Raw genomic sequence first — 15,566 nt, 5'->3', positions numbered from 1 at the left:
TTCAGGGCAAACCAAGGCAGAAAACTTTTCCAGGCACTACATTAGGCAGAAATGTCCATGAGAGTCCTTTCTAGCTGTAGGGAGCCTGGATTCACTGGTGCATACCTGTGTTTTCAGCAATGATGGGAATTCTAAAACAGGCAAATCAAGGTTCAGGCATAAGTCTGAGCAGGAGGTGAGACTATATCTTTAAAATAATCAGCAAAAGCAGGTCTGGAGGCTTGGCTTAGCAGTAGCATGTTCATTCAGCAAGTCTAAGGCCCCAAGTTCAAACTACAGCACTACAAAAATAGAAGAGAGACAAATTAATTTTGACTAATGCAAAACTGCTTTTTTTTTTTTTTTGCCAGTTGTGGGGCTTGAGTGCTATCCTTCAGCTCTTCAGCTCAAGACGAGCACAATACCGCATGAGCCACAGGGCCACTTCCAGTTTTCTAGTGGTTTATTGGAGATAAGAATCTCATGGACTTTCCTGCCTGGGCTGGCTTTGAACAGTGATTCTCAGATCTCAGCCTCCTGAGTAGTTACGATTACAGGCGTGAGCCACTGGTGCCCAGCTGCAAAACTGATCTTGAATTGATTGACTTCCTATTTCTCACATCAAACAACTCTTTCTGAAACCAAAGCTGTTCCAGTCAGTAAACAGTTTGCTATGAATATTCTCATTAAATGTATGAGGAACTGGCAACATTTTGAATAGATTATTACTGATTATATGTAGGCTGTCAAACCAATAAATGCATCAATTAAGTGAACAACCAATGCCAAGAGTATATTTGGTAGGAAGAGAAAGTCTAAATAAGCCACTGTTTAAAAATTTCTGAATAATGATTAATTCTGACAAACTGAGAAGAAAATTATTTTATTAAAAATAAAAATTTAGGTATTCAAAATTTAAGCAAGTTTAACTACCAGTGTGTACAAGACTTTACAGTCTGCAAAAAATGCTAAGCCAGGTGTGGTGGTGCATGCCTGTAAGGCAGTACACAGGAGGCTGAATTAGGAGTTCTGTGCTATGTAGGGAGGCTTTGTGACAAAGAAAAAAAATTAAAAGTACCAAATTATTTCATTGTGAAACCATGCTGTGAGTTACTTGCCAACCTACTTGGCCAAGGTGTCTAGGTCAATTAAGTAACAGAAAGAATAGTTAGATTTAAAAATAAAATTCGTGAGAGACAACTAATATGATTTAAAATTTAAGCCAGTAACACCATACTGTCTTAGGTTTAAAATAAAGTGTAATCTTTCCATTAAACATCCTGATTTTGTGTAGGGAGTAACACGCAAAAGGTAGAGAAGTTGAAAGTGACTACTATTTCATTTTTTAAAATCTTTCATGTTGTTTTTTGTCTTTTACGGTGCATGTAAAAAATGAATGCTCCTACTCAGGGTGCTATAGGAAGACTGAACTTTGGGTATCTAAATGTGGAAACAAATGACAATCTGGGAAGGAGCTGCTTGTGTCCTGAAGCATGCACACTGAAGTTCTGGATGGTAGAAGAAAATGTTGGATTCAAAAAATTCGTTATCCTTTTGGGCCTACATACATCAAATGTGGACAATGTATATTAAGGATATATCTCTGCGTTCTAACGTTCTTTGGCTCAGTGGACTTCTGAGCTCAACAATAACAAAAAAAATAACAAAAATAATAACAAAGGGCAAAGTGGTGGTCCACTTTCTCTGAGATGAATCCTCCCTGTCATAAGAATCACTTTGGCAATGTTTTGACAAGACAGTTGGCTGAGTACCTGGCGGCACTGACTTTCCTGATCTGTCTTCTCAGGGATTTTGATCTCGTTGAGGAATCAGAAGTTACCTAATACTTATATGCCTAAGATTGTCTTCATATTTAATGCTGAAACTTAGATCCTTCTATAATCAAATAAAATACCCTCCATGTTAGCCTTTAATAGTGTAACACCCAGAACTCATAGACCCAGGTAATTGCACCTTATGCAAAGATAATTAGACTCTTCAAAGCATTTCCCCTGCTTCACCTCTTGGAATCCTTGGGACAACCTTGCCAGGGAAGCAGAGTTGCACTTTAAACACGAACATGGGTGCTCACGGAGGCCATATGTGTTTTAAGATTATGCGTGGACCTGCTCACTATGCTCAGGTTCCATTGAGGGAAACAAAGCCGCATCCTACTCATTTTCAAGTTCATAAAGAATAGCACAGCTCCCAGAGTACAGCAGTAGCTCTTGGCTGTGGATTCCAGACCGAGAGAGCTCTACCGGAAAACTATCTTCTGCTGCAGCACAAAGGATTATTTTTAGATGTTTTCCTTTGGCTAATTGTCTCCGCCTCCCTTGGGAATTTCTATGGGTAGAATCCCAAATGAGCCAATTTTCTCACTAATTCCTGCAGAGGTGAGGAAGCAGAGGGCTGGGTCCCTGTTGCCCTCACCCTCTCCTCAGTGATGACTGAATGATGGCTTTCCTAAGGCCTTCAAGGATCTTGAAGACCACTGAGCTTTGGAGATCTCACTGAACAATGGAGGTGGACAGGACTGTGAAGATACCTTATGGAGCCTTGCAACCACCCTGAAAGGCCTTGACTGGAGCTCTGAGCTGAAAGGAGCTGAGTTTGTGGAGCCAGCAGTGGCTGTGGGTTCAAGAGGCCTTCCATGGACTCTGATTTTCTTCTGCCATCTTTGAAAGGAAGACACTTCATCAAGGCAACTTCCACTCTGAGAAAATATCAAAGGACCAGTGCAGAGTTTGCCTAGAAAGAAGAGGAAAGGGCTGGTGAAAACCATTTTGACTCCCTCGCAGTTCAAAATAAATTAGTGATAGGTAGCCTGAAGGCAATGGGTGGAAAACAGAGAGTCAAAGTCAGGGTTAGCATAAGCCTAACACCTTTTATGCAATTAACTACCTGGGAAGATGCGGAATTCTCCATCACCTAGCCAGTTCCCGTGGACATTCAGACACTAGTATGGACACTTGTATTCTCGAAAGTGATCCAAAACCCTACAGGAAGAGGCTAAATACTAATAATAATAGTTACTACCACTCTTCTAACACTTTGTAACCTGTGCCTTTAAAAAACACACACACACACTTCACAGGGCCACATGAGATAAGTGTTATCATTAACTTTCTCTTAAAAACGAAACATAACGAAACAACACAAAAACCCTGAAGCCAACTACCTAAGTCATTTGTTTAAGATCTTACAGCAAGTAGGTGTTTTCATTTCGGTGACCAGTCCCTACAGGTGCTGAACTTCTCTGTGTCCTTGAAGATCCTTTTATTTTTTTTCACGAAGACTCCATGTAGGGTAACATCCTGTCTCGTGGAGAGCATGCTTTATGTGCTGCACTCATCTAAGTTCCTACTTGGCATTGACAGACTCTGGGAATGGGGGAGGGATGCCCAAGTGTCTAGGGCTAGGAAGAGGGGGAAGACATCACCATCCAGCCCCTAAACCTTGGAGACACTCTTGGGCACCTGGGCCTATTGGCCTAGGCAGAGCTCACCAGAATACACAGAATGCCAGAATACAACAGCACCAAAGTGAAGCGCTGTTAATCTTAAGACTTGCCTGCCTCCACTGGCTCTTCTGTTCACTCTGGCATTTTCTTCTGAACCTCACTTCCCACTGCACCTGTGCTGGGCATCCCCCCCCACCCCCAGGAGACTGGAAAGCAGTGGACAAACCATTGCAGAGTTGCCAATCCCTTATTTGGCCACCCCTTTCCCTCTGCCCAGATTTATGGAGAGACACCGGAGGTGGAAAGTGACTTACCCAAGGTCGCAGAGCCCATAGAGAACATCCAGGAATGCGGACTCCTCTATCAGTGCTCGGCCTAGGCTCTACCCCACTTAGAGAGGCGGGGGGAGGAGAGGAGAGCGCTCTCTTGATCCCGCAGCCTTGCTTCCCTGCCCCCACCTCAAGTCCCCAGAGTGGTGGCTTCTGACGCTCCGCAGCCTCCAGGGTCCAGTCCTTCCTGCGGGCGCTTCTCTTCCGCCTGATTCCCACGCTGGAGTCGCCCTGGCTCCGCGGGCGGCCCGCGGGAGCGCTGCCTTCCGGCGGGCTCAGCCGCACAGCCCTGCCCGCGCCAATCCCCTTCCGAGGGCCGAGCGCGGGGACACCGAGGCAGGCGGACGTCCGGGGTGTGTGTGGGGGGGCGGGGAGGAGGGCTGTGTGTGTGTGGAGGGGTGGGGGGGGGCTCTCGATCCGACGCCGAGAGCAGCCAAGGGGCGCACTAGCTCGGGATCAGGGCCAGCCCCTGTCCTTTCCGTCCGGCGCGGGCACCTGGAAGGAGGCAGGGATCCAGGGTGACGTCCTCCGCGCAGCCGGGTCCCTCGCCCTCCCTCCTTCGGAAAGTCCCCAAAGTGTCGCGTCGGATCCCACTAAGGAGTGGCAGGGCCTCCGGCTCCCGGGAGGGCTGTCTCCCCAGCCGAGGAGAGCCACTTGCTCCTCCCCGCCGCCCCGGCCGCGGCGCCCGCTGCGCGCCTGCCCTGCGCCCCCGGGGCTCCGGCGCGACCCATGTGCCGGCTCCCCTGCGCCTGGGACGCGCGCGCCATGGACTCGGGACCAGGCTTCCAAGGAGAGGCCGCCTTTTGGTTGGACAATTAGCGGAGGTGGGCGGGGAGTGGCCGAACCCCACACACGCGCCTCTCCATGAAGATTCTTGGGCTTTCTCTGAAGAAAGGAGTGCATATGCTGCAGTGTCTCTGTGGAAGGAGCCTGAGGTCCAGCGACAGCCTAAGTGGTGAGCGATGTTCGGTTCCCCAGCCCTAAAACACTGCAACCCTCCCCCTCCACCCCCTCCTCACCCCGTGCGCCCTACTCCCCCCTCCCTCCAGCAGTAGCCGGGAGGGGGGGGGTGGAAGAAGGTGTTTCCTTCGTGGGGCGAGGCCTCAGCGCCTCTCTCTCTCTCATCTCTGAAGTCATTGACGCTTTGCACACTCCTTAGTTGTCACCCAGCGCCTGAGCTGAGCTGGAACCCGCGGGGCATCTGTGCCCGGCAGCCAGTGACCTGCTTTTCACCAGCTTTTCACACCGCCGGGCGCCTCTCCTTGTGATGTGCCAGGGCGGCGTGAAGCCCTGGGAGTTGTTTAGGGTCTCTTCCGACAAGTTACAGGTGCGTTCCTCTCGGGAGGGAGGGAGGGAGGGAGGGGACTTTTAAACAGGTGGCAGGCGACGCAGGTAGCTTTTCTTTTTGCTGGTTTTGTCTGAAAAGTAGACATCTGGCATTCCTGGGGGAAGGGGGAGGGTGGTGGTGCTTCTTTTTCCCTGGAGAGCAAGGCGATTTCTGTCCTTGGTGCTGAAACAGGAGACTCCCATCTAACAAGCGTAACCATCAGGGTGAAGGCTCAGAAAAGTACGGTATCTTTGAATGGTCTGTGATATTTAGAGAAGTCATTTAAAATTTAGTGGGGGGAAAAATAAAACCTCACCGAACTAAAACCAAATCAAGTAAATCTGATTTGCTGAAGCCTTGCAACCTGATGTGTGGTTCCACGGCGTTTAAAAGATGTAAGTTCCCTTCAAAGCATGTATGTGTTTGTAAGTGTTCCTTCCGTGTGTGTGCTTTCTTGCTTTCTTTTTAATTGGGGTGGGGTGTGAGGAGAGAGGAGAGGCATTTTGCAGTGTCTAACTTCGCTACGTCTCAACAAGCATGTCTGTGAAAGAATATCTTGGGTTCATAAATTCCTAATAATTTTAACATTCAATTCAGCAGCATTATTATAGAGTTTCTGTTTGAAACTTCATGAGTTATTTTGGGGCATCTGATTCACTGGGTAATGGTACCTATTTTCACTCTGTTCTAGCGCTATGAAAATTATATTTGGATAGGTTAGAATATATATATATATACATATATATATACATATATATATGTTTCATTCATCATTTCTAAAACTTTGACTTTCTGGTTAAGTCACCAGTCATGATGAAATTAAAACTATTTAAAATTAGTTAATTTTAAATCGGGTACTTCACATGTCAAATTTGAGAACACACTTTGGAAATGCAATTGCAATGAAATCTCTTGCTTGGCTTCTGTGTAATTTAGAAGTTTATTTAGAGGTTCTTTTTGCTTTTCCATCATCTTTGTAGGTGCTAAAAGATGTCACAACACTCCTTTCTCAACTAAGAGTCTTCCCATTAAATCTTTATGATGTGATAATATATATTTTCAGGAATCTAGGAGATAGGTGTGTACTTTTATTATTTCATATATATATTTCTGATATGTGTTTTTTGGATGTGAAACAAATATGAAAAGTGACTTGGATATGTATTTCTCAGATGTGAAAAACTAAAAGGGTGCATAGCATATGATAAATATTTTTAGGGTATTTCCTCGTGGAAATTAGGTAAGATTTTCAGTTACCTTACAAAGTCAGTTTTCCAAATAGTAATGGATCAAAATGGGATGGGTCATCTATGTGACTTGGTAGCATAGGTTGTTGAAAGCATGTGAGTTATAGTTAAGATATCTAGTTACAAGTAGTCTTGGTAAGTCACCATGAATCTTGAAACTCATGAATTACATCTAAAATGAGGAAATAATGATATCTCTTGACTAGTTCTTGTGTGTAACTCTGCACTTGATTTATTGCAGGACATATTGAAACCATGGTTCTTTCTCTATATATGTATTGTTATTTAGTGAAGTAGGTATTTTATTTTGGGGAACTATCTCTGTAGAGAAACTCTTATAAAATGTTACATTCTAAGTAGGGAAGAAGATTTTTTTCCATTCTTCCCACAGACAGAAGTAATATGTAGTTTTCAAGAGATTGTTTCTGGAATTACATAGCTTTGTTGGAATGATGGCTCTTTAAAGCTGATGATTATGTGTAACTAATATAAGCTCTCTGTTTCTTGATTTGTGCATAAATATAAAACATGATGTTAGTACTAACATCACAGTTTGTTGCAAATATTAATGATAGCTAAAGATTTAATAGTATTACAGGATTACAGGCACTATGGGAAGGGCTTTATATTTGTGACATATAACATGCTTAAAATATCTTAGATACTGCTGTTATTAAGTTCTACTTGAAACTGATTCCTTTCATGGGGATCTTGCCATTAAAATGACAACAGCATACCTTTGCATATATTCTCTGTTAATATAAAAATTGGGACAAAGGCATCAGAAAGTTTTCACAGAGTGAATTTGCAAAAAGAAAGTTACAGTGAAGCACTGTAATTTAAAATTATTGCTCTAAAAGAACACAGTAATGTTTTGAATGATGTGAACATGCAGTAATAGAGTTTCACACTAGCTACCTCTGTTCTTTTACAGTTGAGGTAAATAAGGAAACTACATGGATGTGATCTATTTTTTAATGACAGGTTCAGAGTCTGCTAACACATGCTGAAATTTTAGAATTGTAAATATTTTCATGCTCTCTGTAGGTTTTATCAAATGAATGGAGCTAAGAAAATGTGAACTCTCTATTTTTTAGCATTTTGGCATATTTTATTGCTCCTACCTCTTTTATTTATTATCAAACATTAGTGTCTTGTCTAGTTTATCTAATGCAACAGTTTATAAATCCTTTATATGTCAGTAGGATGGAGATGACAGGAACTATCACTCAGAATGTAGTGTTAGAAAAGGTTATGTCAGTTGTTTAAAACTAGATTTTCAGTCTCTCGTGATCCTTGTTTTTTCTTTCTTTTTATTTGTCGAGATTACTTTTTAAAGCATGTGGAATCCATTCTTTAAAAGACAGAGTAGAAGTTTAGAATTCTAAACAATCCTGTTGAGAGTATGTGATACTTCTTCACCTGATAAAATATAAAGTTTTTTAGTACAAAGAAAGACTAAAGCAGATTCGTTTATTTTTTCTCAAGAGAGAAGACCTTCATTAAGAAATAGGCTCTAATAAAACCAAAAAAAAAGAAATAGGCTCACAGAAGAGCAGGAATTAAAGCAACATAATTATCTCTGCTCTCATTCATGTCCATGTGTAGTGGGGGGAAATGCAGAAGCATTCCATCTGAGGATGAGGTTTCAGGTTTCTTACCACTTTGGTGTAAAGGCCATTCTATTGTAGAAGGGAGACTGATATCCTTGTAACAAAGTAGGTTCCCTAGAAAACGGAGACAGATCTCAACTTGAAAGAAGAGACAACACTGTAGGAGGTTATGAACAGTAGAAGTAACAAGTATTGATAGATACTTGCATTTTCTGGTTTCCTTGTTCCATCCTGTTAGGTTTTTCTACAAAATCATGCATTTTCTATACAGTTGTAACTCTTCTGTGGAATTCAGGAAATTAGGGACTTTTCAGCCTGACATTATGGTGGGTTATCAGATATCCAAAGATGGAGCTGAACAATCACATCAAATTTCCTTGATGGAGAATTGAAACACCCGAGCAAATATAACTCATCAATCAGTTCTAATCCATAATTAGCACTGGATGTGTAGAGGATATCTAACTTTAGCATCCAGAAAGGCTGAGGAAAGATGATTGCAAGTTTGAGACCACCTTGTACTACAATGTAAGAACTTTTTCTCGAAATACCAGAAAAAGAAAGAAAGAAAAAACATAGCTAAAACTCATCTACATTTCTGTTTTCAAGTAGAGCATAGATAAACAAGACAGAGCTACACACAATCAGTTTAAAGCAGACCCTTGTACAGCTAATGTTTCTAATTGTTCTACAAGATAGTGAAATGATCCTAAACCACAATATTGATCACAAACTGGTTATTGTTTTTAAGCTCCCTTCCCAGAATGGAATTGTGACAAGGGGCATTGAACAGTCTTTAAAGTGCCACTGCATCTTTACTTGTAACTGTTCCATAGCACACTTAAATCTCTTTCATATTTCTTCAAGTATGGAGGTAGTAGGTGACTTCCAAACTAGAACAAATGAGAATAATGTATTTATTAGTTGGAAGTACTTTGGATTTGAATTCAGTCTCCAGACATTTAGCAATGAGCTGTATAGGTGAGAATAGCTTAATGCTAGAGTGCTTGCCTAGAGTGCATGAAGCCCTATGTTACATCCTCAGCACTGCAAAAAAAGGAAGGGAAGAAGGAAAGAAAGAAGGAAGGAAGGAAGGACAGAAAGAAACAAAGAAAAAAGAAAAAAAGAAAGAAGAAAGAAAAGAAAAGAAAGAAAATTAAAGGAAGGACGGAAGGAAGAGAATAAATATCAAAAACTGAATGATGTCAACTTTTTGAAGACATGTATTCAGTTTTCTGTGTTTAATGCTGAAATGTGAGTGAATTGAGTATGTAACTAACTGCTTTCAATTATCCAGTCTTAGAAAACTTGGAAAGTTGAAAAGAAATGATTTGTTCGTGGTAATTATCTCTGTTGTAGGATCTTTCTTTGAGCTGGAATTTCTGTTATGTTTAAATTCTTCCATATTTCAAATGCTATTCTGATAGCTAAAATGAGGGAACTACTTAATGTGCCTCTTATGAATTCTATTTTCAAAAAGATTTTTAATTGTTGATGTGAGATTGCCAATGTAAATGACAGAAAACATAAAAAGTTAGCTTTTGTCATTTATTTGTGTAATATTCCAAACTCCTATTATGTATACATGTAATAACACTTTTACATAGATAACCTATATTAAAGTAGTTGTAGACTTACAGCAGAATTGAGTGGAGGGTGAAGAAGTGTCCTAGGAAATCTATACTGCCCTATCAACAATCACCATCAATTTGTCACACTTGTCAAAATGTGTGAACCTACATTGACACGACGGAAGTTAAATCTATGGTTTACATTAAGGCTCACGACTAGTCTTACACATTGTCCAGGTTTGGATATATGCACAATGGCATATGTTCATCACTGTTCTATCACACAGAGTATTTTCCTTACCCTAAAATATCTTCTATACTCTTCCTACTCATTCTCTTCTCCCTTATAGAAAGCACTCATTTTTTAAAAAAATATTTACTTTCATTGTTTTGCTCTTTGTCGATTGCCATGCAGTGGGAATAATATAGTATAAGTTTTTTTATTCTGACTCTTTATTCACTTGATAATGTGTATTTAAGTTTCTTCCAATTTTCCCCTGCTTGAAAGCTCAGTTCTTTCTAGTTCCGAACAAATATTCCACTGCTTGGATATACCACAACTCAAGTACCCTTACACTTAATAAGGGTTGTTTAGCCATATAGCTACTAAATATTACTTGTTTCAAGATTTGCAAATCGTATGTTCACATATTATGCCTTGCTATAGACATCAATATGCATGTTTTGTGTATTTGAGTTGCTACTAATGGACCCAAGTGTAGAATTGTATAATGAAAGTAAGCTAACTTTTGTAAGAAACTATCAAACTGTTTTCCAAAGTGGCTACATTTTCCTACCATCCATAAATACATCCATGCCCTAGCCCAGAGTACGTTGAAGTTTTAGATACTATAATCCGTGTGTGGTGGTATTTTATATTTTAATCTGTAATCCCCTAAGGGCATATCTTCTTGAACATCTTTGCATATGTTTGCTTGTCACACATGTATTTTATTTGTTGAAGTTTCTATTCACATCTTTCAACCATTTTTGTAAAGAAAAATGAGTGTTCACTTTCTCACTGTAAAGGTGTCATGATCACTTTTTTGCCCAATGTTTTGAGTTCTCTCTTTCGGGGACCTTGGTGGATATTATCCCATTCCTTTGCAGTCAAATGACTCATGACTTGTACTGGCAAATGAATTGTGAGCAGAAGTGCCATGTTCCCACATGAAAGCCTTAGTAGCCCAAAGCACAACCCGTAAGGAGATCTTTGCTACTGAGACGATCATAGTAGTAGTGTCTGTGCTGCAGAGTCCTATGAGAAGTTAACAACTCTTTTTGGATGTAACTAATCCCTAAGAGTAGCTTGTGATCTGGACTATTTTGATTAACATATCAGAACAGTGTTGCTTAAAACCATAAAGAGTAATGTAGGTTATTGAGTGATGTTAAAGGTTCTATCTAGTCGGTTTTTCTATGATACTCTGTGCAGTGCCCAATGCTTAGATAACTGATTTCCACTCACAGTGTTTTACCAATTCATTTAGTAACATTATCACTCTTCTGGTAAGTTACTGTGTGCCTTTAGTCTAGCGGGTACAGTGTTCCCTAAATGACATCCACCTCTGTACCAGAGGGGTAATGAGCCTCCACCAGTGTTTTTCCTGTACTTTGTGATCATCTGCTCAATGCTGTGATTTAATTGCAAGGACTATAAGGATTCAGTTGTTCTTTTCCTCTTTCTCTAACAAATGTGCAAATTACAGTTAGACGCCTTCAGTCACATCTGGGAATGTACGAACTAGTTGTATTCCTCAAAATCTGTGACAACATTGTAGTTTTCATCACTATTGTAGTATTGCCAGGCAAAGGATGATGTCAGTAGACACTGCTTTTCTTCTTCAGTGTCATCAACTAAGAATATGAACACTGGAGGAAAAAAAAAACAGGACAAAACTACATGGGCAAGGGATTGGGCTAGATGCTTCCAGTTGAGTCATGACACCAAGAGTGCATTTGCCAGGCTCTGAGAAATGAATCAAGACAGATTTTTCCCAAATCCTCGAGTACTTGCATCGTGGCAGCTAGTTTTTTTCTAAAGGGGACCTCTCCCTTCCATCTTGATTTCTCTTTCCAATGGTATGACAGTGAAAGAGCATGTTCTGCCTCAGGAATGGCCATATTTCAATTCAGCAAACAATTCTTGACAACTGATTCCATCCTAGGTTCTGTGCTGGATGGGATTGGGCAAGCAGGAAGATAAATTCTTACAAACAAAAAGTATCGTAGAAGAAAGGATGAAGTATTTGCCAAAGGGAAGTAGTTGGGAGACTCAGTGTGTTTCACACCAACACATATTTACTCAATTTGATGTCTGAGGGTAAAAATCACCTTAACAAAAGAATCATTAATGGGGTTCCAGATTTCCAATAATCCTTCTGAACTTGAAAAGCATCCTAAGAGTTCAAAAGGAATTGCTGAGTTATTGCAAACGAGAGTTGGAAGGCAAGGAGCAATATCTTTGGGCATTTTATCAGAAGAACATGTTTGAAGGAAAGTAAGATGAAAATATGAACAACTTCATTTAAAAATTTTTATTATCAAGGTGATGTACAGAGGGGTTACAGTTATATTAGTAAGGTAGTGATTACATTTCTTGTCTAACTTGTGACCCCTTCCCTCATTTTTCTCCCTCTTTCTCTTCCCCTATTATTTCCCCCTCCAAGTTGTACAGATCATTTCCAACATATTTTCTTGTGAGTATTGCTGCTCCATAGGTTCCCCTTTGTCCTTTGTCTCACCATTTTGTTGTTCTCCTTCCCATCTGTAGTTCAGATAAACGTATATGCAATATCCAGGGTACCAAAAATGAACACAGTGACAACAGAGGATAAACCATAGGGGGAAAGACGCGCACACACACACACACACACACACACACACACACACACACACAGAAATCACATAGTACATTGAGAAAAACAACAACAAAGAAAAACAAATTCATCTTTTTACACAGGAAATTATCCTGTAGTTCAATTCCAGCCTACTTAGCATTTCTTGTGTCTTGTCTTTTCATCTATATTATACTTCTCTGCCCTTCAACATGTCCATTTATTGCCAGGTAGTTATACTACATCAACTTTTTACATTGGTGCAAATTCTATTTGTATACCAGGGTTAGACTACTGACAGATCTGATCCCTCCATTTCTATTGAATGGATTAAAACCACAAAGCATTTTGGCCTTGTTCAATTTAGTGGACACAACCGCTACCCTTGATGCTGTTATTTCCATTGCATGGTGTTACACATGTTACATAGCAATGACATTAAATGCAGGACATTTGAATCTCTTAGGCTGCCAAATCAGAAAGACACTGTGAATCTGCCAAGACAATCTCCCTTGCTGAAATGATTTTTCTTGTTTATACATAAGCTTCTCGTACCAGCCTACCCCCTCCACTCATTACTGTTTATAGCAATGATAGCATTGCAGTTGGTGTCACTGATTGCCCACGTTGTTGCTTCAATGAAGCCAGCTGGGATGCGATTGCCTGGTCTTTAAATAAAACTTAGTGGCACAAAATGCATCTTTTATTTTTTTTTGAGGGGAGAGGGGTTGTTGCTAGCTGCATCATTTTCTAAGTCTCTAATTATTTGCTTAACTTGGAGGAAGTTGGGAACCAGCGAGTTGCTGTGTTGGTTCAGTGTCTGACCTTGACACTCAGGAACTTGTAAGTACACAGCCATGTATTGTCTTCATGAAACTAGTCTTCACACTGTACTGATTACCTCCTTACCCCAATCCATTGCACCACTCTGAAAAGCAACACATGGACTGGAGATAGAAGACACACCTAGGGCTCCAGTTATACCAAGGCTGAAGCCAGAAGATTGAGAGCAGGAATTGGGTTTGTGCTAACCTAGTGACAGTCCTGTGTTCACAAGCAGTATGGGGATATTTGTGTGTGGTGAAAAGTTGAATGCAATTCTAAAACTGCATCTTCTTGTCCTACACATGTACTCGTTATTGCAAATAAGGGAAACCATGGAACCTATGTTTCTTTGGGCCTGGCTTACTTCACTTAATATAATGTTTTCGAAGTCCAAAAGCTATGTACATATGACTATATAAGATGATGTTAAGCAAAATGATCTCCAAGATAGGGACACAAATATCTTTTTTCTTTCTTGCTATTGTTTCTAACATATTTATAATGTACTATGTGATTTTTTTGTTTCCTTGTATGTTTCTTTGTATGTTTCTCTCCCATGGTATAACCCCTGTTTTCACTGTATTTGATGTGGGTGCCCTGCATCTTGTATATATACTTCTCTAATTTGGGGAGGGGAAGGGAAAAAACAAAATGCTTAAATAAGGATACAGGCTGACCCCTTGTAACAATGAGATGTACAAAACACTATGTTAAAAATATACTTTACAACTTCGGGGGTGGGGGGATGTAGGTGTGGAAGTGGGAGGGAAGGGATGGTAGGGGAAAACAAAGGAGGAGGCAACAATGCTCAATAGGGAATGCACTCATTACCTTGCTCATGTAACTGTAACCCCTCTGTACAGCATTTTTACAATAAAAAACATACAAAATTAAAAAAATAAAAGTGCATCTTCTAAAACTGCTTCAGTACAGAAAATAAAATCATCAATCACTATCTTTGGCCTTTTGGCTTGTAACTCTTGGTTGGTAGTGTAGCGTATCTCCTTACAATTATATATAGCAAACCATAAAATTAGAACTTCTCTAGGAAAATATTTATATGTCTATAGACATTTATTTATTTCATCCTGATAAGCTTGAAATTGAAGTGCATGTATATATATATATATCTTTTAAGATATGTGAATGTGTGTTTTTTGTGATTAACAATTTAATGCGTGTATATATGTCTTTTAAGATATGTACATATATATATATATATATATATATCTTTTAAGATATGTGAATGTATGTTTTTTGTGACTTCATGGTTAAAATGCATTCTAAATTGTTAGTGGTAGAATGAGTGACCAATAGTGATTTGATAGTGGATGTTCAGAGATGGAAGATTTGCTTTGCATGTAGGCCTAGGTTATTTGAAATTTTATGAAAATGTGTTCCTGTGCCTAATAAACTAAAGATACAGGCTTTAGATTATATACTTTTCTGTTCATAGGAGAAAACTGACCACGTAAAATCTCTAGAATAAGAAAATGGCTTATAAAATTACAACTGGAACATTACTACTTTCATTCTATGTGTGTGAATGTTTTATAACAAAGGTTACTATAGAAAAATAATGTCTTTCCTGTTTCCCCTATAGTGTAAAACAAATATTCTAGATATGAAAATTGATAGACAAAGCAGTTGGAAAATATATTTTCTTCTAAACATCCATGAAAGAATATGTTTGTAATGGTTCTTGGACAGAGATACTTTTGAGGTAGTAGAATCAGGAATTTGTGTTTCTGTGCTGTAACCAGTGATTTTTACGTTACATATTAACCAGCATATAGCTAGGTGAGAAATTATGGATCATATATGTTTTTAACTTATCTATATTAAAATACTACAGAATTTAACATTTTATGCAAGATTCTCCTAAACATGATTTTAAATTATTTGAGAGGATATCATGTCTGTGGTATAATTACTAGCTTGGACACTATTGTTAGTTATTTAGCGTATACACATTTTTCTGTGACTTCAGATATTTTTGTGATAAATATCCTTGTGCAGAAATTCTTGAGTGCTGTGTTCTTGGGGAAAAGTATAAGTAATAACTTCTTCCTCCTTCTTCATATTACCTCTGTCTTTAAAACTGAGATAAAATCAGTTGGCAAAGTAGTCAAAAATTGTCAAGCAGATGGCTATTAAATACATATACTTTTTTATTAAGTTATTGGATTATTGGGTCGGAGAATGATTGAACTAAATCTTAGGGTTTTTTTTTAAATAATGTACCTATTGACATATACAATTCACTATGGAGAGGGTTTGAGTTTTCTGAGTAGACCTACTCCTAAGAATTTCAGCCTCATCTATGTTGAGCCCTAGCAATGGAGACAGAGAGGTTTGGACTCCAAATTTACAAG

The 15,566-nt window shown here is 39.6% G+C and overlaps 1 protein-coding gene across 2 annotated transcripts in view; it reads left to right on the top strand.

Moving 5' to 3' along the window:
- The window catches only part of Fgf12 (fibroblast growth factor 12), a 559,926-nt gene that overhangs the window by 174,937 nt on the left and 369,423 nt on the right, over nt 1-15,566 (top strand). Inside the window, exon 1 of one of the 2 annotated variants that reach the window (XM_013019387.1) lies at nt 4,476-4,726. The exons of the other annotated variant lie outside the window; for it this stretch is intronic. Coding sequence (XP_012874841.1) covers nt 4,636-4,726 — 91 coding nt within the window. The 5' untranslated portion in view covers nt 4,476-4,635. Of the gene's footprint in view, nt 1-4,475; nt 4,727-15,566 lie in introns of those variants that run through there. 2 annotated transcript variants of the gene reach the window in all.

The sequence above is a fragment of the Dipodomys ordii genome, unplaced genomic scaffold (genome assembly GCF_000151885.1).
Source record: "Dipodomys ordii isolate 6190 unplaced genomic scaffold, Dord_2.0 Scaffold45, whole genome shotgun sequence".
NCBI lineage: Eukaryota > Metazoa > Chordata > Mammalia > Rodentia > Heteromyidae > Dipodomys > Dipodomys ordii.
The sequence above is the reverse complement of the archived record's forward strand: the minus strand, read 5'-3'. Positions and strand labels throughout refer to the sequence as shown.